The following is a 24,727-nucleotide window of genomic DNA, read 5'->3' on the forward strand; positions in this document are numbered from 1 at the left end:
CAGAACCAGAACCAGAACCAGGAACAAACCTCCATCAGAACCAGGAAGAAACCTCCATCAGAACCAGAATCAGAACCAGGAGGAAACCTCCATCAGAACCAGAACCAGGAAGAAACCTCCATCAGAACCAGAACCAGGAGGAAACCTCCATCAGAACCAGAACCAGGAGGAAACCTCCCATCAGAACCGAATCCGGACCTGGGAAACTTGAACCCAGAACTTTAACTTTATCCGTTTTATTGTTTAAATAACCCTCATTATAAAGCTGCTGGTGGCCATCTTTGGATGTTTCTGAACCGTTGGACCTGAATAATCAGGCTGCACTTTGTTCTCAGAGGGAAAAGGTGGCCTGGATCACCTGGATCACCTGGATCACCTGGACTGTGTTTCCTGCCCGTGTTTCTGTGTGTTTGTGTACTTTCTGTGTGTGTTTTCTGTGGGTGTGTGTTGGCTGGTTGAAACTTCCTGGTTCGGTTCTGCTCGGATCCTTCTTCTTCTTCTCCTCTCAATGTCTCCGGTTCCGCCTCCAAACCAACTCGTCATGCCGATAAACCGACAGCTGCGGGGTTAAACCGCTGGTTAACGCTGGTTAACTTTAACTTAGCACTGGCTCGTCGGTGAGTTAGCTGCCTGCTAGCAGCTTAACAGGTAAGACGGGCTCATTTAAGTGGTTTATCGGGCCGGTTGGTTCGGGGTTAAACGGTTAAAGAAGTCACTGTAAGCCGGTCTAACTGTTGCTGAGGTTGTCTTCTCTGTCGGTTTGTATTGTTTGCTTCTTCTTCGGTGTTTTTAAACTTTACCAACTAGCCTTGATGTTAGCCTATGTAGCCTGCTAGCAGCGCAGGGTACTTTCCGGACTCCACACAGCGGACTCCATTCACATATTGTTGGATTTAAAGGTTTTAGGGCTCCTTGACCAACTCAGTCCAACTAAAACTAAAAAAAAAGATTATTCCCTTATGATCTGAAATATGTTTAATCATTCGGCTAAGGGATAATAAGAAAAGTGATAGTTTTAATTAGATTTAAACTTGACTTGTTATGGCTGAACCTGTGTTTGAGGTATTTTGTTTTTTTGGGAAAAATGTATTTTTCCATATGAAACATAACGCCGAATTAACCAGAATATCTTAGTTATATATTTAATACTATATATGATTGAATCAAATACTTGTTTGACGTCAGAATTGTTGAAGAAAACTTAAATACGAGAGATTTTGCACAGCAGTTTGGTTCAAAGTAGTTTCTGTTCAATCACAAGTTGTGGTACAGAAATTTGACACTTTTGGTTTCACTGTGGAACTCTAATTGTACTCAAAGTTAAAAGTTAATCGCATATCTCTTGTAAAATCAAGTTTTCTGGACTTGTTTTAAGTCTGTAAGTCAGTAGTTACTTAAGTTATAAAAGCTTGAGGCAGCCGCAGGAACCTGTTTCCACTCAGGTTGGTTTATTGTGTGCAGGAAACCAAAGAGGTCAAAGATAAATGTTATAAATATTTGAGAGACGCATTGAATAAATTCAGTCTATGAAATGATTAAGAAATAATAAATTGAGGAAACCTCAAGATGTAGGTAAGATTATACTTTATTCATCCCACAACGGGGAAATTCACTTTCCACAGCAGCAACAACAGACATGAAGAAGAAATTAAAAAAAGAGAAATTTAAAAAAAGAGAATTTAAAAAAAGAGAAATTTAAAAAAAGAGAAATTTTATAAAAGAGAAATTAAAAAAGAAATTTAAAAAAAGAGAAAAAGCAAGTACTACAAAGTAAAGTGACCAAAAAATAAAGTGACTAGTATAAAGTAGTATAAACAATATTGCATAAATAAATAGTATAAATTTATAACTAGTATAAATAATATTTCACATTATGAAGTTGAAATGAATAAAATATAAATAAATATGGATAAAGAAAAATCTCTATGCGAGTGGTTGTCATGGCAACAACATGATCAGTGGGTGCATGTGTTAATGTCTGACACACTGTTGTGGTTTGTAATTTCCCCTCGTATGGAAATAGAGAAATCTGTATCTCCAGTCATGTGAAAAAGAAAGTGCACCCTCTCTGAGTTCTTAAGGTTCACATATCAGAACATAATAAAATCATCTGATCCACCTCATCTTTAACCTCAGACGGACACGTCACACCGTCTCATTATTTACGGAAGAAAAACTGAAACAAAACACAGAAGAAGAAGAGTGAGAAACTAAGTGAACCCTTCCTGAGCTACATCTCAAACTCTGCGGGCCTCAGTTAGCATGTTAAAGGTTAAAGGTCACCCCAAGGTCAGAAACCCAAGAGCTACATCTCAGACTCTGCGGGCCTCAGTTAGCATGTTAAAGGTTAAAGGTCACCCCAAGCTCAGAAAAAAACTCCAGGGGTTCGCTTAGTTTCTCACTTACTCAGTGGGGTCACATGGCCCTGAAAGGATCGGATTATTGGCTAAATTACAATCAGCCTGAGTTATTAAGTGCATGTAGACACCTTAATCTGACTAAGAACTGGATCGGATCGGATTCAGACCCCGAGATAACTGGGTTGAAAGTCACTCTAAACCTGCTTGTAGACGCTGAAGCACGTGGTGAATCAGACTTTGCGTTCTGCGCATGCTCCAGATGTTTTCCCGGGGTCGTGACCCGGAAGTCAAAGGAGACGATATTCCTGTTGTTGTCGGCGTCAGAAAGAAACAAACAACGCGATGGAGAATGCTCCGTTGGGCATCGAGTTTGTGCAACAAGCAGCTCATCACAGAGCAAATGTAGAGGGACGTAGCTTCATCTGGCTCTGCGTTCTCCATCTTTCTCCAATGCCTGAGTTTGTTGTTGTTGTTGGTGGTGAAGAGGTCAACAGGAAGTGGCTCTATTAGCAACAGCTGGAATGGGTACAGCGCCACCTATCATACCGGGGTATGACACGCTTTGTGCCTCTGATCCCATTCATTCACCGCCAGATATCTAAGGAGAATTTCATTTCATTTCATTTATTAGTTTATTTGACAGGGACAATACAGTCGGACATAGCTACAAATCCAAGCTTGTAGCTGATGTGATGCATATAGAGTACAGCAACAAGTGCTAATTTACAACTCCCGTCCCTGGTTAGGCTTTTCTATGCTGACACAAAATTAAAATAGACATTAAAATAAACCTAAAATATAAACCTAAAAATAAACCTAAAATATAAACCTAAAATAGACATTAATTTACATAAGAACATTAATCTATAAATACAACAGTGCAGTTCAAACTTTCATCTCATTCATTCACTCTCACATTTTTACAAGTGAGTACAGTTTTGGTTTGTTTTAAGCCAACATTTAAGTTTAAAGGTGAACAATTTAAACTCACTGATGCACTTGATATCTGTGGGCAGTGAGTTCCAGAGTTTACAGCTTTTGAAAGAAAAGACCGACTGTCCAAACGATGTTCTGCACTCAGGGAGTGTACAGTTGTGGTTGGAGCTGCTGCTGTTTGGTCTCTTTATAAATTCCCTGAGTGGTTCTGGAGCCAAATTGTGATTTAAGCATTTAAAAAATAATTTGAGAAAACACAAATTGCTAAAACTGTCAAAGCTCAACAAATTATGTTTGTAGAGGATTTGACAATGGTGCCCTTGCTCAACTCAGTCTGACTGTAATTTAGCCAATAATCCGATCCTTTAGGGCCATGTGACCCCACTGAGTGCTGCTCTGTGTCTGGTCAGTAGATAATGACTCGGTGTGACATGTCATGTGTTGTATTATCTCTTTTTATCTCGATCTGGTCTGATCTCTCTGATCCTGTATCTCTGTCAGCATGTTTGCCTCCTGCTGTAACTGGCTGTGCGTCGACTCCTCTGACGTGGATCCGTCCTCTGGAGGTGAAAGACGGCATCAGTCCTACACCAACTCGGCCTTCAGCAGCCAGCCGACTCCCCCCCCACCCGAGCTCACCTGTGAGGCCTGCGGGGGGGCGTTCGACACGCCTGCCAAGAAGGTGAGTCTGCTGTCCTTCGGTGTGAGTCTGCAGCATCGAGCTTCTCCTGAACAAAGCTGAACCGGTTTCTGTCTCCGCAGCACGTGTGCGTGGACTGTCAGAAGAACTTCTGCAGCCGCTGCTCCGCCCAGCGGGAGCTCCGCCCCCGACTCTGTCACACCTGCCAGCGTTTCTACGGAAACCTGCTGGTGAGGGCGGAGCTGATGAAGCTGAAGGTGAAGGAGCTCCGGGACTACCTGCACCTGCACGAGGTGCCCACACACCTGTGCAGAGAGAAGGTGATATTTAATATTATTAAATATTCCGAAAATGAAATATAAAAAGACAGGTGAAGCTGCTTTCTGTTTTTATGCACCAAAAATCTGGAACTCTCTACCAGCGTATATTCGCCAGTCAACAGATGTTACAAACTTTAAAAAGCAGCTAAAAACACATCTATACACCCTCGCCTTCTACTAGTTTTATAAATTATATTATTATTATTACTATTACTAATTATATATTATTATACATTTATTGTTCCTCTATTTTATTGGTAAATTCATTTTTCTATTTTTATTACTTTATCTTTAATTTATATCCGTTTCCTCCTCACTACCCCCCCCCCCCCCGAGTAACATGTTCTATTGTCTATTTTGTTCTTGTAGTTTTTACTTTATTTACTTTGTATATTGATCTTATTTGTAAAGCACTTTGAGCTACATTTTGTGTATGAAAGGTGCTATATAAATAAATTATTATTATTATAAAATTATTATTAAGGTGACGTGTCATCGGTTCGCTGAGACGTCGGCTAATTGTTTTTCTGGCTGATTGTTCTCACCTCAGACGCAGCAGAAGTCTGAGTTTCAGGTGTCTGACGCTGGAAAATGAGGAAGAATCAGTTTTTATCAAACATTTGTAAAAAGAAAATCATCCAAAACTACAATCAGAGAATCAGAAAAAGTTTAAGCTCATCAGCTTCATTTCATCAGTTAATCTTCACCCACTTCTCTGGACTCGGAGGCATCTGGGATGGGTTAGTTAGCCTGATGTTAGCCTGGTGTTAGCCTGGTGTTAGCCTGATGTTAGCCTGGTGTAAGCCTGGTGTTAGCCTGATGTTAGCCTAATGTTAGCCTAATGTTAGCCTGATGTTAGCCTGATGTTAGCCTGGTGTTAGCCTAATGTTAGGCTGATGTTAGTCTGATGTTAGCCTGATGTTAGCCTGGTGTTAGCCTAATGTTAGGCTGATGTTAGTCTGATGTTAGCCTGATATTAGTCTGATGTTAGCCTGATGTTAGCCTGATATTAGCCTGATGTTAGCCTGATGTTAGCCTAATGTTAGCCTGATGTTAGCCTGGTGTTAGCCTGATGTTAGCCTGATGTTAGCCTGATGTTAGGCTGATGTTAGCCTGATGTTAGTCTGATGTTAGCCTGATGTTAGCCTGATGTTAGCCTGATGTTAGCCTAATGTTAGCCTGGTGTAAGCCTGGTGTTAGCCTGATGTTAGCCTGATGTTAGCCTGGTCCAGAGGCGGCGTCCACTTCTCTGGGCTCGGAGGCGTCTGGGATGGATTAGTTAGCCTGATGTTAGCCTGATGTTAGCCTGATGTTAGCCTGATGCTAGCCTGATGTTAGCCTGATGTTAGCCTGATGTTAGCCTGATGTTAGCCTGATGTTGGCCTGATGTTAGCCTGATGTTAGCCTGAGGTTGGCCTGATGTTAGCCTGATGTTAGCCTGATGTTAGCCTGATGTTAGTCTTATGTTGGCCTGGTGTTAGCCTGATGTTAGCCTGATGCTAGCCTGATGCTAGCCTGATGTTAGTCTGATGTTGGCCTGGTGTTAGCCTGATGTTAGCCTGATGCTAGCCTGATGCTAGCCTGGTCCAGAGGTCACCTTTTATGGGACGTGTTGCAGGTCTGAGATGCAGAAATGATGTTTGTTAACAGATGAAATGAAGCTGAACAGGAAACATGTTGAGTTCAGACTGACAGGAAGTAGAATCAGTTTCAGTTTCAGATCATTAAACACCTGAACCCCCCAGTTAAACTTCCTGTCCCCCAGGAGGAGCTGGTGGAACTGGTCCTGGGTCAGCAGCCTTCCCCCTCCGGCGGCTCTGCCCCCGACACCCCGATCACTGCCCCCCCCTCGGTGGCATCTGACCCCCCTGACCCCGACGAGACGCCTCACATCTCCACCTCTGACCCCCCGACGCCCACTCAGACGTCCATCCCTGACCTCCCCGCTGAGGAGCCTGAAGCCCCGCCCCCTGCCTCAGAGACGCCGCCCGCTGAGCCCGACCTGCAGGATGAAGACCAGATAACAGACCAGGTGCTGTTTTCCTCAGTTTAGCAGGTTCTGCTTTCTGTATGAGACAAACCGGAACCGGTTACCTGGTTTACCTGGTTTACCCGGGACACATTTAACCAGGTCGACTCGTCTCAGATTCTTTATTCTGGAAGTTTCTTCCTGACATTTGAACAACTTGGTCATAGAAATCAAACTGTCTGAAATAAGGAGCATCAGACGGTTAACTGGTTACCTGTTTAATAATTAATTGGTTAATGATTACCTGTTAACTGGTTAACCGGTTACCTGTTTAATGATTAATTGGTTAATGATTACCGGTTAACCGGTTACCTGTTTAATGATTGCTGGTTAACTGGTTGATTATTGCTTATTAACTGGTTACCTGTTTAATGATTAACTAGTTACCCTTTTAATTATTACTGGTTAACTGGTTACCTGTTTAATGATTGCTTGTTACCCGGTTAACTGGTTACCTGTTTAATGATTGCTTGTTACCCGGTTAACTGGTTACCTGTTTAATGGTTGCTGGTTACCTGGTTAACTGGTTACCTGTTTAATGATTGCTGGTTAACTGGTTACCCATTTTAATGATTGCTTGTTACCCGGTTAACTGGTTACCTGTTTAATGATTGCTGGTTACCTGGTTAACTGGTTACCTGTTTAATGATTGCTGGTTAACTGGTTACCCATTTTAATGATTGCTTGTTACCCGGTTAACTGGTTACCTGTTTAATGATTGCTTGTTACCCGGTTAACTGGTTACCTGTTTAATGGTTGCTGGTTACCTGGTTAACTGGTTACCTGTTTAATGATTGCTGGTTAACTGGTTACCCATTTTAATGATTGCTTGTTACCCGGTTAACTGGTTACCTGTTTAATGATTGCTGGTTACCTGGTTAACTGGTTACCTGTTTAATGATTGCTGGTTAACTGGTTACCCATTTTAATGATTGCTTGTTACCCGGTTAACTGGTTACTTGTTTAATGGTTGCTGGTTACCTGGTTAACTGGTTACCTGTTTAATGATTGCTGGTTAACTGGTTAACTTGTTACCTGTTTAATGATTGCTTGTTACCCGGTTAACTGGTTACCTGTTTAATGGTTGCTTGTTACCCGGTTAACTGGTTACCTGTTTAATGATTGCTTGTTACCCGGTTAACTAGTTACCTGTTTAATGATTGCTGGTTAACTGGTTACCCGTTTTAATGATTGCTGGTTACCTGGTTAACTTGTTACCTGTTTAATGATTGCTGGTTAACTGGTTACCCGTTTTAATGATTGCTGGTTAACTGGTTACCTGTTTAATGATTGCTGGTTAACTGGTTAACTGGTTACCTGTTTAATGATTGCTGGTTAACTGGTTACCTGTTTAATGATTGCTGGTTAACTGGTTAACTTGTTACCTGTTTAATGATTGCTGGTTAACTGGTTACCTGTTTAATGATTGCTGGTTACCTGGTTACCCGTTTTAATGATTGCTGGTTACCTGGTTAACTGGTTACTGTATCTTTTAGGGCCATTTCAGGGAAATGAGCTGCTTTTTAGTTCTGTGGAGTAAAATTTGGATCCGTTTTCTTCATCCTGCTGTTAATGTTTCTGCTGATGAAGAATCTGTTCAGGGAACCTTTTACTGGGTTTTACTGGGTCTGGTTCTGGTTCTGATGACTGAGCCCTGTGTTTTCGTCCCCCCGGTTCAGGCCTGGGACCCCGAGGAGGCCCCGGTGTCCGGGCGCAGGGCCTCGCTGTCCGACCTGAGCTGCCTGGAGGACATCGAGGCGCTCAGCGTGCGGCAGCTGAAGGAAATCCTCGCCAGGAACTTTGTTGACTACAAAGGCTGCTGTGAGAAGTGGGAACTGATGGAGAGGGTGAGGCGGCTGTACCAGGACCAGCAGAACCTGCTGGGTGAGTCCGTTCAGAGGAATATTCTCTTACTTTGAAGTTTAAACTTTGCATTGTTGTTTCTGAACCTCCTGAACAACAATCTACAGCCATCATGTTTACAGGAAACCACCAGAACAAACAAACATTCCTCACAGAGTTCATGACAGATTTTAGAGACGTGGTGCAGAAACATCAGAGCTCAGAGTCTGTGAACTCAGTAGCTGCAGCCGGAGCTGCTTAGTTTCCTTTAAATCCTTCATATTGTGTAAAACTCCTTCTTCCTGTTCCTGGGAGCATATATCAGGGCGTCTGAGGTGTAAAACTCCTTCTTCCTGTTCCTGGGAGCATATATCAGGGCGTCTGAGGTGTAAAACTCCTTCTTCCTGTTCCTGGGAGCATATATCAGGGCGTCTGAGGTGTAAAACTCCTTCTTCCTGTTCCTGGGAGCATATATCGGGGCGTCTGAGGTGTAAAACTCCTTCTTCCTGTTCCTGGGAGCATATATCAGGGCGTCTGAGGTGTAAAACTCCTTCTTCCTGTTCCTGGGAGCATATATCAGGGCGTCTGAGGTGTATAACTCCTTCTTCCTGTTCCTGGGAGCATACATCAGGGCGTCTGAGGTGTAAAACTCCTTCCTGTTCCTGGGAGCATATATCAGGGCGTCTGAGGTGTAAAACTCCTTCTTCCTGTTCCTGGGAGCGTATATCAGGGCGTCTGAGGTGTATAAACTCCTTCTTCCTGTTCCTGGGAGCGTATATCAGGGCGTCTGAGGTGTAAAACTCCTTCTTCCTGTTCCTGGGAGCAGATATCAGGGCGTCTGAGGTGTAAAACTCCTTCTTCCTGTTCCTGGGAGCGTATATCGGGGCGTCTGAGGTGTAAAACTTCTTCTTCCTGTTCCTGGGAGCATATATCAGGGCGTCTGAGGTGTAAAACTCCTTCTTCCTGTTCCTGGGAGCATATATCAGGGCGTCTGAGGTGTAAAACTCCTTCTTCCTGTTCCTGGGAGCATATATCAGGGCGTCTGAGGTGTAAAACTCCTTCTTCCTGTTCCTGGGAGCATATATCAGGGCGTCTGAGGTGTAAAACTCCTTCTTCCTGTTCCTGGGAGCATATATCAGGGCGTCTGAGGTGTAAAACTCCTTCCTGTTCCTGGGAGCATATATCAGGGCGTCTGAGGTGTAAAACTCCTTCTTCCTGTTCCTGGGAGCGTATATCAGGGCGTCTGAGGTGTATAAACTCCTTCTTCCTGTTCCTGGGAGCATATATCAGGGCGTCTGAGGTGTAAAACGCCTTCTTCCTGTTCCTGGGAGCGTATATCAGGGCGTCTGAGGTGTAAAACTCCTTCTTCCTGTTCCTGGGAGCATATATCAGGGCGTCTGAGGTGTAAAACTCCTTCTTCCTGTTCCTGGGAGCATATATCAGGGCGTCTGAGGTGTAAAACTCCTTCTTCCTGTTCCTGGGAGCATATATCAGGGCGTCTGAGGTGTAAAACTCCTTCTTCCTGTTCCTGGGAGCATATATCAGGGCGTCTGAGGTGTAAAACTCCTTCTTCCTGTTCCTGGGAGCATATATCAGGGCGTCTGAGGTGTAAAATCCCTTCTTCCTGTTCCTGGGAGCAGATATCAGAGCGTCTGAGGTGTAAAACTCCTTCTTCCTGTTCCTGGGAGCGTATATCAGGGCGTCTGAAGTGTAAAACTCCTTCTTCCTGTTCCTGGGAGCATATATCAGGGCGTCTGAGGTGTAAAACTCCTTCTTCCTGTTCCTGGGAGCAGATATCAGGGCGTCTGAGGTGTAAAACTCCTTCTTCCTGTTCCTGGGAGCATATATCAGGGCGTCTGAGGTGTAAAACTCCTTCTTCCTGTTCCTGGGAGCATATATCAGGGCGTCTGAGGTGTAAAACTCCTTCTTCCTGTTCCTGGGAGCATATATCAGGGCGTCTGAGGTGTAAAACTCCTTCTTCCTGTTCCTGGGAGCATATATCAGGGCGTCTGAGGTGTAAAACTCCTTCTTCCTGTTCCTGGGAGCATATATCAGGGCGTCTGAGGTGTAAAACTCCTTCTTCCTGTTCCTGGGAGCATATATCAGGGCGTCTGAGGTATAAAACTCCTTCTTCCTGTTCCTGGGAGCATATATCAGCCTTAAAGAGTATAAAATGTCACCTTTTATGACGTCTGAAGAGCTTCATCATCCTTTAGTGGGAAGTCTCAGGAGGCAGAAACAGGAAGTGTCCCAACACTTATGCCTTAACGTGTTTTCTGATGACATCATCAGACAGGAAGTAACCTTTCGGTCGTTTCTGTTTCAGCCGCGAACGCCGTGAACGCTGCAGGTGAGTCCGTTTCCTCCGAACCTTCCAGTAAGTCAGTCCTGACGGCGTCTCACCGCTCATGTTCTGGTCCTCCTGCAGACCACGGCGGCGGCGGCGGCGGCCCGGAGGAGAACCTGTGTAAGATCTGCATGGACTGCCCCATCGACTGCGTCCTATTGGAGTGCGGTCACATGGTCACCTGCACCAAGTGCGGCAAGAGGATGAGCGAGTGTCCCATATGCCGCCAGTACGTCATCAGAGCCGTGCACGTGTTCCGGTCCTGAGGTCCCCAGAAACCAGGTGAGCCCAGGTAAACCAGAACCCAGGTAAACCAGAACCCTGGTAAACCCGAACCCAGGTAAAGCAGAGCCCAGGTAAAGCAGAGCCCAGGTAAACCAGAACCCAGGTAAACCAGAGCCCAGGTAAACCAGAACCCAGGTAAACCAGAGCCCAGGTAAACCAGAGCCCAGGTAAACCAGAACCCAGGTAAACCAGAGCCCAGGTAAACCAGAGCCCAGGTAAACCAGAACCCAGGTAAACCAGAACCCAGGTAAAGCAGAGCCCAGGTAAACCAGAGCCCAGGTAAACCAGAACCCTGGTAAACCAGAGCCCAGGTAAAGCAGAGCCCAGGTAAACCAGAGCCCAGGTAAAGCAGAGCCCAGGTAAACCAGAGCCCAGGTAAACCAGAGCCCAGGTAAACCAGAGCCCAGGTACACCAGAGCCCAGGTAAACCAGAACCCAGGTAAACCAGAACCCAGGTAAACCAGAACCCAGGTAAACCAGAGCCCAGGTAAACCAGAACCCAGGTAAACCAGAGCCCAGGTAAACCAGAACCCTGGTAAACTAGAACCCAGGTAAACCAGAACCCAGGTAATCCAGAACCCAGGTAAACCAGAACCCAGGTAAACCAGAACCCGGGTAAACCCGAGCCCAGGTAAACCAGAGCCCAGGTAAACCAGAGCCCGGGTAAACCAGAACCCTGGTAAACCAGAACCCAGGTAATCCAGAACCCAGGTAAACCAGAACCCAGGTAAACCAGAGCCCAGGTAAACCAGAGCCCTGGTAAACCAGAACCCAGGTAATCCAGAACCCAGGTAAACCAGAACCCAGGTAAACCAGAGCCCGGGTAAACCCGAGCCCGGGTAAACCCGAGCCCAGGTAAACCAGAGCCCAGGTAAACCCGAGGCTCCCGAGCCCAGGTAAACCAGAGCCCAGGTAAAGCAGAGCCCAGGTAAACCCGAGCCCAGGTAAACCAGAACCCAGGTAAACCAGAGCCCAGGTAAAGCAGAGCCCAGGTAAACCAGAACCCAGGTAAACCAGAACCCTGGTAAACCAGAGCCCAGGTAAAGCAGAACCCAGGTAAAGCAGAACCCGGGTAAAGCAGAACCCAGGTAAACCAGAACCCTGGTAAACCAGAGCCCAGGTAAAGCAGAACCCAGGTAAAGCAGAACCCAGGTAAACCAGAGCACAGGTAAAGCAGAACCCAGGTAAAGCAGAACCCAGGTAAAGCAGAACCCAGGTAAAGCAGAACCCTGGTAAACCAGAGCCCAGGTAAACCAGAGCCCAGGTAAAGCAGAACCCAGGTAAAGCAGAGCCCAGGTAAAGCAGAGCCCAGGTAAAGCAGAGCCCAGGTAAACCCGAGCCCAGGTAAAGCAGAGCCCAGGTAAACCCGAGCCCAGGTAAAGCAGAGCCCAGGTAAACCAGAGCCCAGGTAAACCAGAGCCCAGGTAAAGCAGAGCCCAGGTAAACCAGAGCCCAGGTAAAGCAGAGCCCAGGTAAAGCAGAGCCCAGGTAAACCAGAACCCAGGTAAACCAGAGCCCAGGTAAACCAGAGCCCAGGTAAAGCAGAACCCAGGTAAAGCAGAACCCAGGTAAACCAGAGCCCAGGTAAACCAGAACCCAGGTAAACCAGAGCCCAGGTAAAGCAGAACCCAGGTAAAGCAGAACCCAGGTAAACCAGAGCCCAGGTAAACCAGAACCCAGGTAAACCAGAACCCAGGTAAACCCGAGCCCAGGTAAACCCGAGCCCAGGTAAACCAGAGCCCAGGTAAACCAGAGCCCAGGTAAACCAGAGCCCAGGTAAAGCAGAACCCAGGTAAACCAGAGCCCAGGTAAACCAGAACCCAGGTAAACCAGAACCCAGGTAAACCCGAGCCCAGGTAAACCAGAACCCTGGTAAACCAGAACCCTGGTAAACCAGAGCCCAGGTAAACCAGAACCCTGGTAAACCAGAGCCCAGGTAAACCAGAGCCCAGGTAAACCAGAACCCAGGTAAACCAGAACCCAGGTAAACCAGAACCCTGGTAAACCAGAACCCAGGTAAACCAGAACCCTGGTAAACCAGAACCCAGGTAAACCCGAGCCCAGGTAAACCCGAGCCCGGGTAAACCAGAACCCTGGTAAACCAGAACCCGGGTAAACCAGAACCCAGGTAATCCAGAACCCAGGTAAACCAGAGCCCAGGTAAACCAGAGCCCTGGTAAACCAGAACCCAGGTAATCCAGAACCCAGGTAAACCAGAACCCAGGTAAACCAGAGCCCAGGTAAACCCGAGCCCGGGTAAACCCGAGCCCAGGTAAAGCAGAGCCCAGGTAAACCCGAGCCCAGGTAAACCAGAACCCAGGTAAACCAGAGCCCAGGTAAAGCAGAGCCCAGGTAAAGCAGAGCCCAGGTAAAGCAGAGCCCAGGTAAAGCAGAACCCAGGTAAACCAGAACCCAGGTAAACCAGAGCCCAGGTAAAGCAGAACCCAGGTAAAGCAGAACCCAGGTAAAGCAGAACCCAGGTAAAGCAGAACCCAGGTAAACCAGAGCACAGGTAAAGCAGAACCCAGGTAAAGCAGAACCCAGGTAAACCAGAACCCTGGTAAACCAGAGCCCAGGTAAACCAGAGCCCAGGTAAACCAGAACCCAGGTAAACCAGAGCCCAGGTAAACCAGAGCCCAGGTAAACCAGAGCCCAGGTAAAGCAGAGCCCAGGTAAACCCGAGCCCAGGTAAACCAGAGCCCAGGTAAACCAGAACCCAGGTAAAGCAGAGCCCAGGTAAAGCAGAGCCCAGGTAAACCAGAACCCAGGTAAACCAGAGCCCAGGTAAACCAGAACCCAGGTAAACCAGAGCCCAGGTAAACCAGAACCCAGGTAAAGCAGAGCCCAGGTAAAGCAGAGCCCAGGTAAACCAGAACCCAGGTAAACCAGAACCCAGGTAAACCCGAGCCCAGGTAAACCCGAGCCCAGGTAAACCAGAACCCAGGTAAACCAGAGCCCAGGTAAACCAGAGCCCAGGTAAACCAGAACCCAGGTAAACCAGAACCCAGGTAAACCAGAGCCCAGGTAAACCAGAGCCCAGGTAAACCCGAGCCCAGGTAAACCCGAGCCCAGGTAAACCAGAGCCCAGGTAAACCAGAACCCAGGTAAACCAGAGCCCAGGTAAACCCGAGCCCAGGTAAACCCGAGCCCAGGTAAACCCGAGCCCAGGTAAACCAGAGCCCAGGTAAACCCGAGCCCAGGTAAACCAGAGCCCAGGTAAAGCAGAGCCCAGGTAAACCAGAACCCAGGTAAAGCAGAGCCCAGGTAAACCAGAACCCAGGTAAACCAGAGCCCAGGTAAACCAGAACCCAGGTAAACCAGAGCCCATGTAAACCAGAGCCCATGTAAACCAGAGCCCAGGTAAACCAGAACCCAGGTAAACCAGAGCCCAGGTAAACCAGAGCCCAGGTAAACCCGAGCCCAGGTAAAGCAGAGCCCAGGTAAAGCAGAGCCCAGGTAAACCCGAGCCCAGGTAAACCAGAGCCCAGGTAAAGCAGAGCCCAGGTAAAGCAGAGCCCAGGTAAACCAGAGCCCAGGTAAACCAGAACCCAGGTAAACCAGAGCCCATGTAAACCAGAGCCCAGGTAAACCAGAACCCAGGTGAGCCCAGGTAAACCGAGCCCAGGTAAACCACAACCGTCCCAGAGATCGGCAGCTGCTCACGCTGTGTTCTTCCTCTGCAGGACCCACCGTCTCCACGGCAACGAGTCCAAACCAACCTCTGGACCCACTGTCTCCACGGCAACGAGTCCAAACCAACCTCTGAAGGGAACCTTTTTATCTTCTGTTTTTCTACTTTTGAATAAAACTTTTTGAGTCGAGCTCAAAGTCCTGAATGTAGAGACTCCAGACGTGGACCGGCGCCTCGCCAGAACCCCCCAACCGGTCCCAGAACCCCCAAACCGGTCCCAGTTCCCCCCCAAACCGGTCCCAGAACCCCCCAAACCGGTCCTGGGTGGTTCCTGGGGCGTTCAGAGTCCCGCGTCTCACCGCGTTGCCTTTAACCCTCCGCTCAGCTGGGTTTGTTTACAGCCTGCAGAAGTGGGCCCACAGAACCAGAAGCAGAACAGAAACAGAAACAGAACCAGAACCAGAACAGACACGGAACTGGAACAGAACCAGAAACAGAACCAGAAACAGAAACAGAACCAGAACAGAACAGACACGGAACCAAACCGGAACAGAACCAGAACTAGAACAGAAACAGAAACAGAAACAGAACCAGAACCAGAACAGAACCAGAACAGAACCAGAACAGAAACAGAACAGAAACAGAACCAGAACCAGAACAGACACGAAACTGGAACAGAACCAGAACCAGAACAGAAACAGAACCAGAACAGACACGGAACCAAACCGAAACGAACAGAACCAGAACAGAACCAGAACAGAAACAGGAACAGAACCAGAACAGAACCAGAACAGAAACAGAAACAGAACCAGAACCAGAACCAGAACCAGAACCAGAACAGAACCAGAACAGAAACAGAACAGAAACAGGAACAGAACCAGAACAGAAACAGAACCAGAACAGAACCAGAACGTCTCACTGCAGCACTCCCAACAGGTTCCCGGTCCCATCAGGACCGGCTCCTCTGACATAGAGCTGCATCGGTCCAGCAGCCGGTCTGAGCCCACGTTCTGGTTCTGGTTCTGGACCCAGACCTCAGCAGAACCGTGTTTATCTGGTCTGAAGGGGAAATGGTCTAATCGTGTTTTCTTTACTTCTTTTAACTCGAGTAACGACTCGATGAACTCTGATCGTCCCCGTTCGTGAGGTGGAAATGTCTTAAGCTCCTCCCACTCTGCTGGAAATGTCTTAAGCTCCTCCCACTCTGCTGGAAATGTCTTAAGCTCCTCCCACACTGCTGGAAATGTCTTAAGCTCCTCCCATGCTGCCCGTCATCACTCTCAGGTGGAGGCGGCGGCGGCAGAACGAGCCTCTGATGCCTCTTTGTTCCCCCAAAGTGCCTTCTCTTCCCTCTGCACGCTTTCTGAGAGAACCAGACCTGGTTCTGGTTCTGGTTCTGGTTCTGGTTCTGGACCTGTTGTGTTTGCCCCGCCCAAAGCTTCTGCACCTGGTCGGTGCCTCAGAAAGATGAACGCCGTCGGATCCTCGTTTTTCATTGGTCGTCCACGTCTCACAACTGAAGTCAAACTGTCGACTTTCTGAAGAAAAAGCGGAATAAATTCAGGGTGTTTTGAAAGTCTTCACGAATCACGGACGTGCTCAGATTTAATTTATCTACTGGGAAATAAAGTGATGATTGTTTAAATTTTGTAGTTTGTGACCTCAGAACTACGGAAGAGTATTAGGGCCAGGTATAAGAAAAAATAATATTTTGCCTGTCGAGAATAAAGTCGACATGTATACTAATACTCTTCCGCACAGAACAAAAATGGAGCTGAAAGGAAAACTTTGACCAAACTCTGCAGCCAGCAGGGGGCAGCAGAGAGACGGAGGGAGGGTTTAATCTACCAGCAGGCTTTTTGATGTGCGTTTGATGTGCGTTTGATGTGCGTTTGATGTGTGTTTGTGTGTTTGATGTGTTGGGTGAGTCTTCTTGTAACTGTTTGCACTAAAAACTGTTGATAAAACATTTTAAAGTTTGAGATTTTGTGATTTTGAAGTTGATCTTTTCGTTGGGAATCTTTGGGATCAGCGGAGCTTCGGGAGCTTGAAACGGTTCTTTTGATTTCTCCGCTCAGTTTAAAAACGGTCTGTAAGGTTCGTTCGGACCAATCGGAGAACGGGAAGCTCGACCCGCAGACCGCCGACATATCAGTGGAACAAAAAGGTGAAGAGGTCCTGTAGGTTTTTTGTTTTAATGACCTTTGACCCCCCCTCGGAAACTGTTTCAGATGTTTTTATCTTTTTCAAACTTTCCTGAAATCAGATATTTTTGAAAATGATGTTGTAGATGTTTGATTGAACTTTGTAATAAAACTGATGTGGAATCAGCTCCGTGACCCGGTTTCTGTGCTTTACTCTCACCTGGATCAGTGCCACCTCAGGTGCATCTGGAGCTGAGGACTGAAACGTTTAAGAGTTTAACAGTTTGGACTGAGCCTGCCCTGTTTGTGGGGCAGAACCAGACCAGGTTCCTGAGCAGAACTTGGAGGTCCAGAAGGAGCCAGAAGTCTCCGGCTTTGATTCGGTGGTCCAGCGGAGGTCGATGAGTTTAACAGCTGTTAGAGGAGCTGGGTTTCACTCGCTGAGGGGAAAAGGAACATCGGAGGCCATGAACTCTGAGATTTCCACGAGGAGAGCTGGGGCGGCAGGTCAAGCGGTGCTGACCCGAGGAGGGAGGCGGGTACCTGGTGGAGGTAAGATGGAGCATCTGGCAAATTCAGCTTCACCCAAACACGTTCCTCAGGGAGTCAATCCGAGGTTCAATGCTGATGGCAGCAGCTGCTGTTTGCTTTAGGCTGTACAGATGTACGTGGTTACAGATGTATGGGGGTACATGTGTACGGGGGTACAGATGTACGTGGTTACAGATGTACGAGGGTACATGTGTACGGGGGTACAGATGTACGAGGGTACAGGTGTACGGGGGTACAGATGTACGTGGTTACAGATGTACGAGGTTACAGGTGTACGGGGTTACATGTGTACGGGGTTACAGGTGTACGAGGTTACAGGTGTACGGGGTTACAGGTGTACGGGGTTACAGATGTACGGGGTTACAGATGTACGGGGGTACATGTGCACGGGGTTACAGGTGTACGAGGTTACAGGTGTACGGGGTTACAGGTGCACGGGGGTACATGTGCACGGGGTTACAGGTGTACGGGGTTACAGGTGTACGGGGTTACATGTGTACGGGGTTACAGGTGTACGGGGGTACATGTGCACGGGGGTACATGTGTACGGGGTTACAGGTGTACGGGGTTACATGTGTACGGGGGTACATGTGCACGGGGTTACAGGTGTACGGGGTTACAGGTGCACGGGGTTACAGGTGCACGGGGGTACATGTGTACGGGGTTACAGGTGTACGGGGTTACATGTGTACGGGGTTACAGGTGTACGGGGTTACAGATGTACGAGGTTACAGGTGTACGGGGTTACATGTGTACGGGGTTACAGGTGTACGGGGTTACAGATGTACGGGGTTACAGATGTACGGGGGTACATGTGCACGGGGTTACAGGTGTACGAGGTTACAGGTGTACGGGGTTACAGGTGCACGGGGGTACATGTGCACGGGGTTACAGGTGCACGGGGTTACAGGTGTACGGGGGTACATGTGTACGAGGTTACATGTGTACGGGGTTACATGTGTACGGGGTTACAGGTGTACGGGGGTACATGTGTACGAGGTTACATGTGTACGGGGTTACATGTGTACGGGGTTACAGGTGTACGAGGTTACATGTGTACGAGGTTACATGTGTACGGGGTTACAGGTGCACGGGGGTACATGTGCACGGGGTTACAGGTGCACGGGGTTACAGGTGTACGGGGGTACATGTGCACGAGGTTACATGTGTACGGGGTTACAGGTGTACGAGGTTACAGGTGTACGGGGTTACAGGTGTACGGGGTTACAGGTGTACGAGGTTACAGGTGTACGGGGGTACATGTGTACGAGGTTACATGTGTACGGGGTTACAGGTGTACGGGGTTACATGTGTACGAGGTTACATGTGTACGGGGTTACATGTGTACGGGGGTACAGGTGTACGGGGGTACAGATGTACGGGGTTACAGGTGTACGAGGTTACAGGTGTACGGGGTTACAGGTGTACGGGGTTACAGGTGTACGGAGGTACATGTGTACGAGGTTACATGTGTACGGGGTTACATGTGTACGAGGGTACAGGTGTACGTGGGTACAGGTGTACGGGTTACAGCGGTATAAGGTTACATGTGTACGAGGGTACAGGTGTACGGGGTTACAGGTGTACGGGGTTACATGTGTACGAGGTTACAGGTGTACGGGGGTACAGGTGTACGGGGGTACAGGTGTACAGGGTTACAGGTGTAAGAGGGTACAGGTGTACGGGGTTACAGCGGTATAAGGTTACATGTGTACGGGGGTACAGGTGTACGGGGTTACAGGTGTACGGGGTTACATGTGTACGAGGTTACAGGTGTACGGGGGTACAGGTGTACGGGGGTACAGGTGTACAGGGTTACAGGTGTACGAGGTTACATGTGTACGGGGTTACAGGTGTACGGGGGTACATGTGCACGGGGTTACAGATGTACAGGGTTACAAATGTACGGGGTTACAGGTGTACGGGGTTACAGATGTACGGGGTTACATGTGTACGAGGTTACAGGTGTACGAGGTTACATATGTACGGGGTTACAGGTGTACGGGGTTACATGTGTACGGGGTTACAGGTGTACGAGGTTACAGGTGTACGAGGTTACATGTGTACGGGGGTACATGTGTACGGGGTTACATGTGTACGGGGTTACAGGTGTACGGGGTTACAGGTGTACGAGGTTACATGTGTACGGGGGTACATGTGTACGGGGTTACAGGTGTACGGGGTTACAGATGTACGAGGTTACAGGTGTACGAGGTTACATATGTACGGGGTTACAGGTGTACGGGGTTACATGTGTACGGGGTTACAGGTGTACGAGGTTACAGGTGTACGAGGTTACATGTGTACGGGGTTACATGTGTACGGGGTTACAGGTGTACGGGGTTACAGGTGTACGGGGTTACAGGTGTACGGGGTTACAGGTGTACGAGGTTACAGGTGTACGAGGTTACATGTGTACGGGGGTACATGTGTACGGGGTTACAGGTGTACGGGGTTACAGATGTACGGGTTACAGGTGTACGAGGTTACAGGTGTACGAGGTTACATGTGTACGGGGGTACATATGTACGGGGTTACAGGTGTACGGGGTTACAGATGTACGGGTTACAGATGTACGGGGTTACAGGTGTACGGGGTTACAGATGTACGGGTTACAGATGTACGGGGTTACATGTGTACGGGGTTACATGTGTACGGGGTTACAGGTGTACGGGGTTACAGGTGTACGGGGTTACATGTGTACGGGGTTACAGGTGTACAGGGTTACAGATGTACGGGGTTACAGATGTACAGGGTTACAGATGTACGAGGTTACATGTGTACGGGGTTACAGGTGTACGGGGTTACAGATGTACGAGGTTACAGATGTACGAGGTTACAGATGTACGAGGTTACAGGTGTACGGGGGTACATGTGTACGGGGTTACAGGTGTACGGGTTACAGGTGTACGTGGGTACAGGTGTACGGTTAATGGTGTACGTGGGTACAGGTGTACGTGGGTACAGGTGTAAGAGGGTACAGGTGTACGTGGGTACAGGTGTAAGAGGGTACAGGTGTACGGGGTTACAGCGGTACAAGGTTACATGTGTACGGGGTTACAGATTTACAACGTTACATGTGTACGGGGTTACAGGTGTACGAGGTTACAGGTGTACGGGGGTACAGATGTACGGGGTTACAGATGTACGGAGTTACAGGTGTACAGGGTTACAGATGTACGGGGTTACAGATGTACGGGGTTACAGCGGTACAGGGTTACATGTGTACGGGGGTACAGGTGTACGTGGGTACAGGTGTACGTGGGTACAGGTGTAAGAGGGTACAGGTGTACGGGGTTACATGTGTACGGGGTTACATGTGTACGGGGTTACATGTGTACGAGGTTACAGGTGTACGGGGGTACATGTGTACAACGTTACAGGTGTACGGGGTTACATGTGTACGGGGTTACAGGTGTACGGGGGTACATGTGTACGAGGTTACAGGTGTACGGGGTTACAGGTGTACGAGGTTACAGGTGTACGAAGGTACATGTGTACGAGGTTACAGGTGTACGGGGTTACAGGTGTACGAGGTTACAGGTGTACGAGGGTACATGTGTACGGGGTTACAGATGTACGGGGTTACAGGTGTACGGGGGTACATGTGTACGGGGTTACAGGTGTACGGGGTTACATGTGTACGAGGTTACAGGTGTACGGGGTTACAGGTGTACGAGGTTACAGGTGTACGAGGTTACAGGTGTACGAGGTTACATGTGTACGAGGTTACAGATGTACGGGGTTACAGGTGTACGGGGGTACATGTGTACGGGGTTACAGGTGTACGAAGTTACATGTGTACGGGGGTACATGTGTACGAGGTTACAGGTGTACGGGGTTACAGCGGTACAGGGTTACATGTGTACGGGGGTACAGGTGTACGTGGGTACAGGTGTACGGGTTACAGGTGTACGGGTTACAGGTGTACGTGGGTACAGGTGTACGTGGATACAGGTGTAAGAGGGTACAGGTGTACGGGGTTACAGCGGTACAAGGTTACAGGTGTACGGGGGTACAGGTGTACGGAGGTACATATGTACAACGTTACATGTGTACGGGGTTACAGGTGTACGAGGTTACAGGTGTACGGGGTTACATGTGTACGAGGTTACAGGTGTACGGGGGTACAGATATACGGGGTTACAGATGTACGGAGTTACACGTGTACGGGGTTACAGATGTACGGGGTTACAGCGGTACAGGGTTACAGGTGTACGTGGGTACAGGTGTAAGAGGGTACAGGTGTACGGGGTTACAGCGGTACAAGGTTACATGTGTACGTGGGTACAGGTGTACGTGGGTACAGGTGTAAGAGGGTACAGGTGTACGGGGTTACAGATGTACAACGTTACAGGTGTACGGGGTTACATGTGTACGATGTTACAGGTGTACGGGGGTACATGTGTACGGGGTTACATGTGTACGATGTTACAGGTGTACGGGGGTACAGGTGTACAGGGGTACAGATGTATGAGGTTACAGGTGTACGGGGTTACATGTGTACGGGGTACAGGTGTACGGGGGTACAGGTGTACGGGGGTACAGGTGTACAGGGGTACAGATGTATGAGGTTACAGGTGTACGGGGTTACATGTTCACGAGGGTACAAGTGTATGTGGGTACAGGTGTATGGGGTTACAGCGGTACAAGGTTACATGTGTACGAGGTTACAGGTGTACAGGGTTACATGTGTACGGGGGTACAGGTCTATGAGGTTACAGGTGTACGGGGGTAGAGATGTATGAGGTTACAGGTGTACCGGGTTACATGTGTACGGGGGTACAGGTGTACAGGGGTACAGATGTATGAGGTTACAGGGGTACGGGGTGACAGGGGTATAGGGGTACAGGGGTACAGGTGTACGGAGGTACATATGTACAACGTTACATGTGTACGGGGTTACAGGTGTACGAGGTTACAGGTGTACGGGGTTACATGTGTACGAGGTTACAGGTGTACGGGGGTACAGATATACGGGGTTACAGATGTACGGAGTTACACGTGTACGGGGTTACAGATGTACGGGGTTACAGCGGTACAGGGTTACAGGTGTACGTGGGTACAGGTGTAAGAGGGTACAGGTGTACGGGGTTACAGCGGTACAAGGTTACATGTGTACGTGGGTACAGGTGTACGTGGGTACAGGTGTAAGAGGGTACAGGTGTACGGGGTTACAGATGTACAACGTTACAGGTGTACGGGGTTACATGTGTACGATGTTACAGGTGTACGGGGGTACATGTGTACGGGGTTACATGTGTACGATGTTACAGGTGTACGGGGGTACAGGTGTACAGGGGTACAGATGTATGAGGTTACAGGTGTACGGGGTTACATGTGTACGGGGTACAGGTGTACGGGGGTACAGGTGTACGGGGGTACAGGTGTACAGGGGTACAGATGTATGAGGTTACAGGTGTACGGGGTTACATGTTCACGAGGGTACAAGTGTATGTGGGTACAGGTGTATGGGGTTACAGCGGTACAAGGTTACATGTGTACGAGGTTACAGGTGTACAGGGTTACATGTGTACGGGGGTACAGGTCTATGAGGTTACAGGTGTACGGGGGTAGAGATGTATGAGGTTACAGGTGTACCGGGTTACATGTGTACGGGGGTACAGGTGTACAGGGGTACAGATGTATGAGGTTACAGGGGTACGGGGTGACAGGGGTATAGGGGTACAGGGGTACAGGTGTACAGGGGTACGGGTGTACGGGTTTACGGGTTTACGGGGGTACGGGGGTATAGGTGTACAGTAGTACAGGTGTATCGGTGTACAGGGGTACGGGTGTATAGGGGTACAGGGGTACGGGTGTACAGGGATACGGAGGTACAGGGGTACGGGTTTACAGGGGTACTAGTGTACGGGGTTACAGGTGTACGTGGGTACAGGTGTACGGGGTTACAGGTGTACGAGGGTACAGGTGTACGGGGTTACAGCGGTACGGGGTTACATGTGTACGGGGGTACAGGTGTACAGGGTGACAGCGATACGAGGGTACAGGTTTACGGGGTTACAGCGGTACAAGGTTACATATGTACGGGGGTACAGGTGTACGGAGGTACATATGTACGAGGTTACATGTGTACGGGATTACATGTGTACGGGGTTACAGATGTACGAGCTTACATGTGTACAGGGTTACATGTGTACGGGGTTACAGATGTACGGGGTTACATGTGTACGGGGTTACATGTGTACGGGGTTACATGTGTACGGGGTTACAGGTGTACGGGGTTACATGTGTACGAGGGTTACAGGTGTACGGGGTACAGGGGTACGGGGTACAGGGGTACGGGGTTGCAGGTGTACGAGGGTTACATGTGTACGGGGTTACATGTGTACGGGGTTACATGTGTATGAGGGTTACATGTGTACGGGGTTACAGATGTACGGGGTTACATGTGTACGGGGTTACAGGTGTACGGGGTTACATGTGTACGAGGGTTACATGTGTACGGGGTACAGGGGTACGGGGTTACATGTGTACGAGGGTTGCATGTGTACGGGGTACAGGGGTACGGGGTACAGGGGTACGGGGGTATAGGTGTACAGTAGTACAGGTGTATCGGTGTACAGGGTTACGGGTTTACGGGGTTACGGGTTTACAGGGGTACGGGTTTACAGGGGTACGGGGGTACATGGGTACGGGTTTACAGGGGTACAGTAGTAGGGGTGTACAGGGATACGGAGGTACAGGGGTACGGGTTTACAGGTGTACGGGGGTATAGGTGTACAGGTGTACAGGGATACGGGGGTATAGGTGTATAGGTGTATAGGTGTACAGGTGTACGGGGGTATAGGTGTACAGGTGTACAGGGATACGGGGGTATAGGTGTATAGGTGTACAGGTGTACAGGGGTACGGGGGTATAGGTGTATAGGTGTACAGGGGTACGGGGGTATAGGTGTACAGGGGTACGGGGGTATAGGTGTATAGGTGTACAGGGGTACGGGGGTATAGGTGTATAGGTGTACGGGGGTATAGGGGTACGGGTGTACAGGGGTACGGGGGTATAGGTGTACAGGGGTACGGGGGTATAGGTGTACAGGTGTACTGGGGTATAGGGGTACGGGTGTACAGGGGTACAGGTTACATCTAATGATTCTTTTACCGACGACTCTGTGCTTTCTGTTTCTGCTGATTCTGCTTCAGTTTCAGTGTTTACACCAGTGCTCATCTTCACTCTGGTTTTCCTGGTGCTGAGTCTGACCACCTTCGTCGCCGCCCTTGGTTTCAGGCAGCAGCCGTCGGGCGGACGCTGAGCTGAAAACACTCCAACAGGCCTGAGTTCTCCTGCAGACCGTGTTCGGGGTTTACTGTGATGCTGCTCTCTGACCTCGTTATGGAAAGTTCTGCTGACATCAGTAACCAGGTGTGAGTCCAGCTGAACAGAAAGTAGCAGAGTGTTGATGTGTGAATACATGAGGAGGCATCACTTTGATCTTCACTGCTCATGGAGCACTGAAACAACGCTTTGTACAATAAACAGTTAATGTTTGAAACCCCAAGGAGTGAAACATGTGGCTGTAACAGCGTTTTTAATCCTACGTAATCCTCCTGCTATAATTATTCATGATAGTTGTTATTACTATTATTATAATAATTATAACAATTATTATTATTATAATAT

General features: G+C 48.5%; 1 protein-coding gene across 2 annotated transcripts; it reads left to right on the forward strand.

Moving 5' to 3' along the window:
- Window positions 1-355: 355 nt before the first annotated feature.
- rffl (ring finger and FYVE-like domain containing E3 ubiquitin protein ligase) lies at window positions 356-16,721 on the forward strand. 2 transcript variants are annotated; one of them, XM_075472707.1, is made up of 8 exons: window positions 356-648; window positions 3,798-3,978; window positions 4,059-4,256; window positions 6,022-6,288; window positions 7,965-8,169; window positions 10,454-10,477; window positions 10,556-10,766; window positions 14,443-16,721. In XM_075472707.1, the coding sequence occupies exons 2-7, from the start codon at window positions 3,799-3,801 to the stop codon at window positions 10,738-10,740; spliced, it is 1,059 nt and encodes a 352-aa protein (XP_075328822.1). In that variant the 5' UTR covers window positions 356-648; window position 3,798; the 3' UTR covers window positions 10,741-10,766; window positions 14,443-16,721. The 2 variants fall into 2 exon arrangements, with proteins under 2 accessions (XP_075328822.1, XP_075328821.1); XM_075472706.1 differs by having other exon boundaries at window positions 358-648; window positions 10,556-10,756.
- The last annotated feature ends 8,006 nt before the right edge of the window (window positions 16,722-24,727 follow it).

Source organism: Odontesthes bonariensis, chromosome 9, assembly GCF_027942865.1.
Source record: "Odontesthes bonariensis isolate fOdoBon6 chromosome 9, fOdoBon6.hap1, whole genome shotgun sequence".
NCBI classification, from domain to species: domain Eukaryota; kingdom Metazoa; phylum Chordata; class Actinopteri; order Atheriniformes; family Atherinopsidae; genus Odontesthes; species Odontesthes bonariensis.

Coding starts and splice junctions, on each gene's coding strand:
- rffl (XM_075472707.1), top strand. CDS start 3,799: ATGTTTGCCTCCTGCTGTAACTGGCTGTGCGTCGACTCCTCTGACGTG. Junction 3,979..4,058: donor TCGACACGCCTGCCAAGAAG/GTGAGTCTGCTG, acceptor CTGTCTCCGCAG/CACGTGTGCGTGGACTGTCA. Junction 4,257..6,021: donor CACACCTGTGCAGAGAGAAG/GTGATATTTAAT, acceptor CCTGTCCCCCAG/GAGGAGCTGGTGGAACTGGT.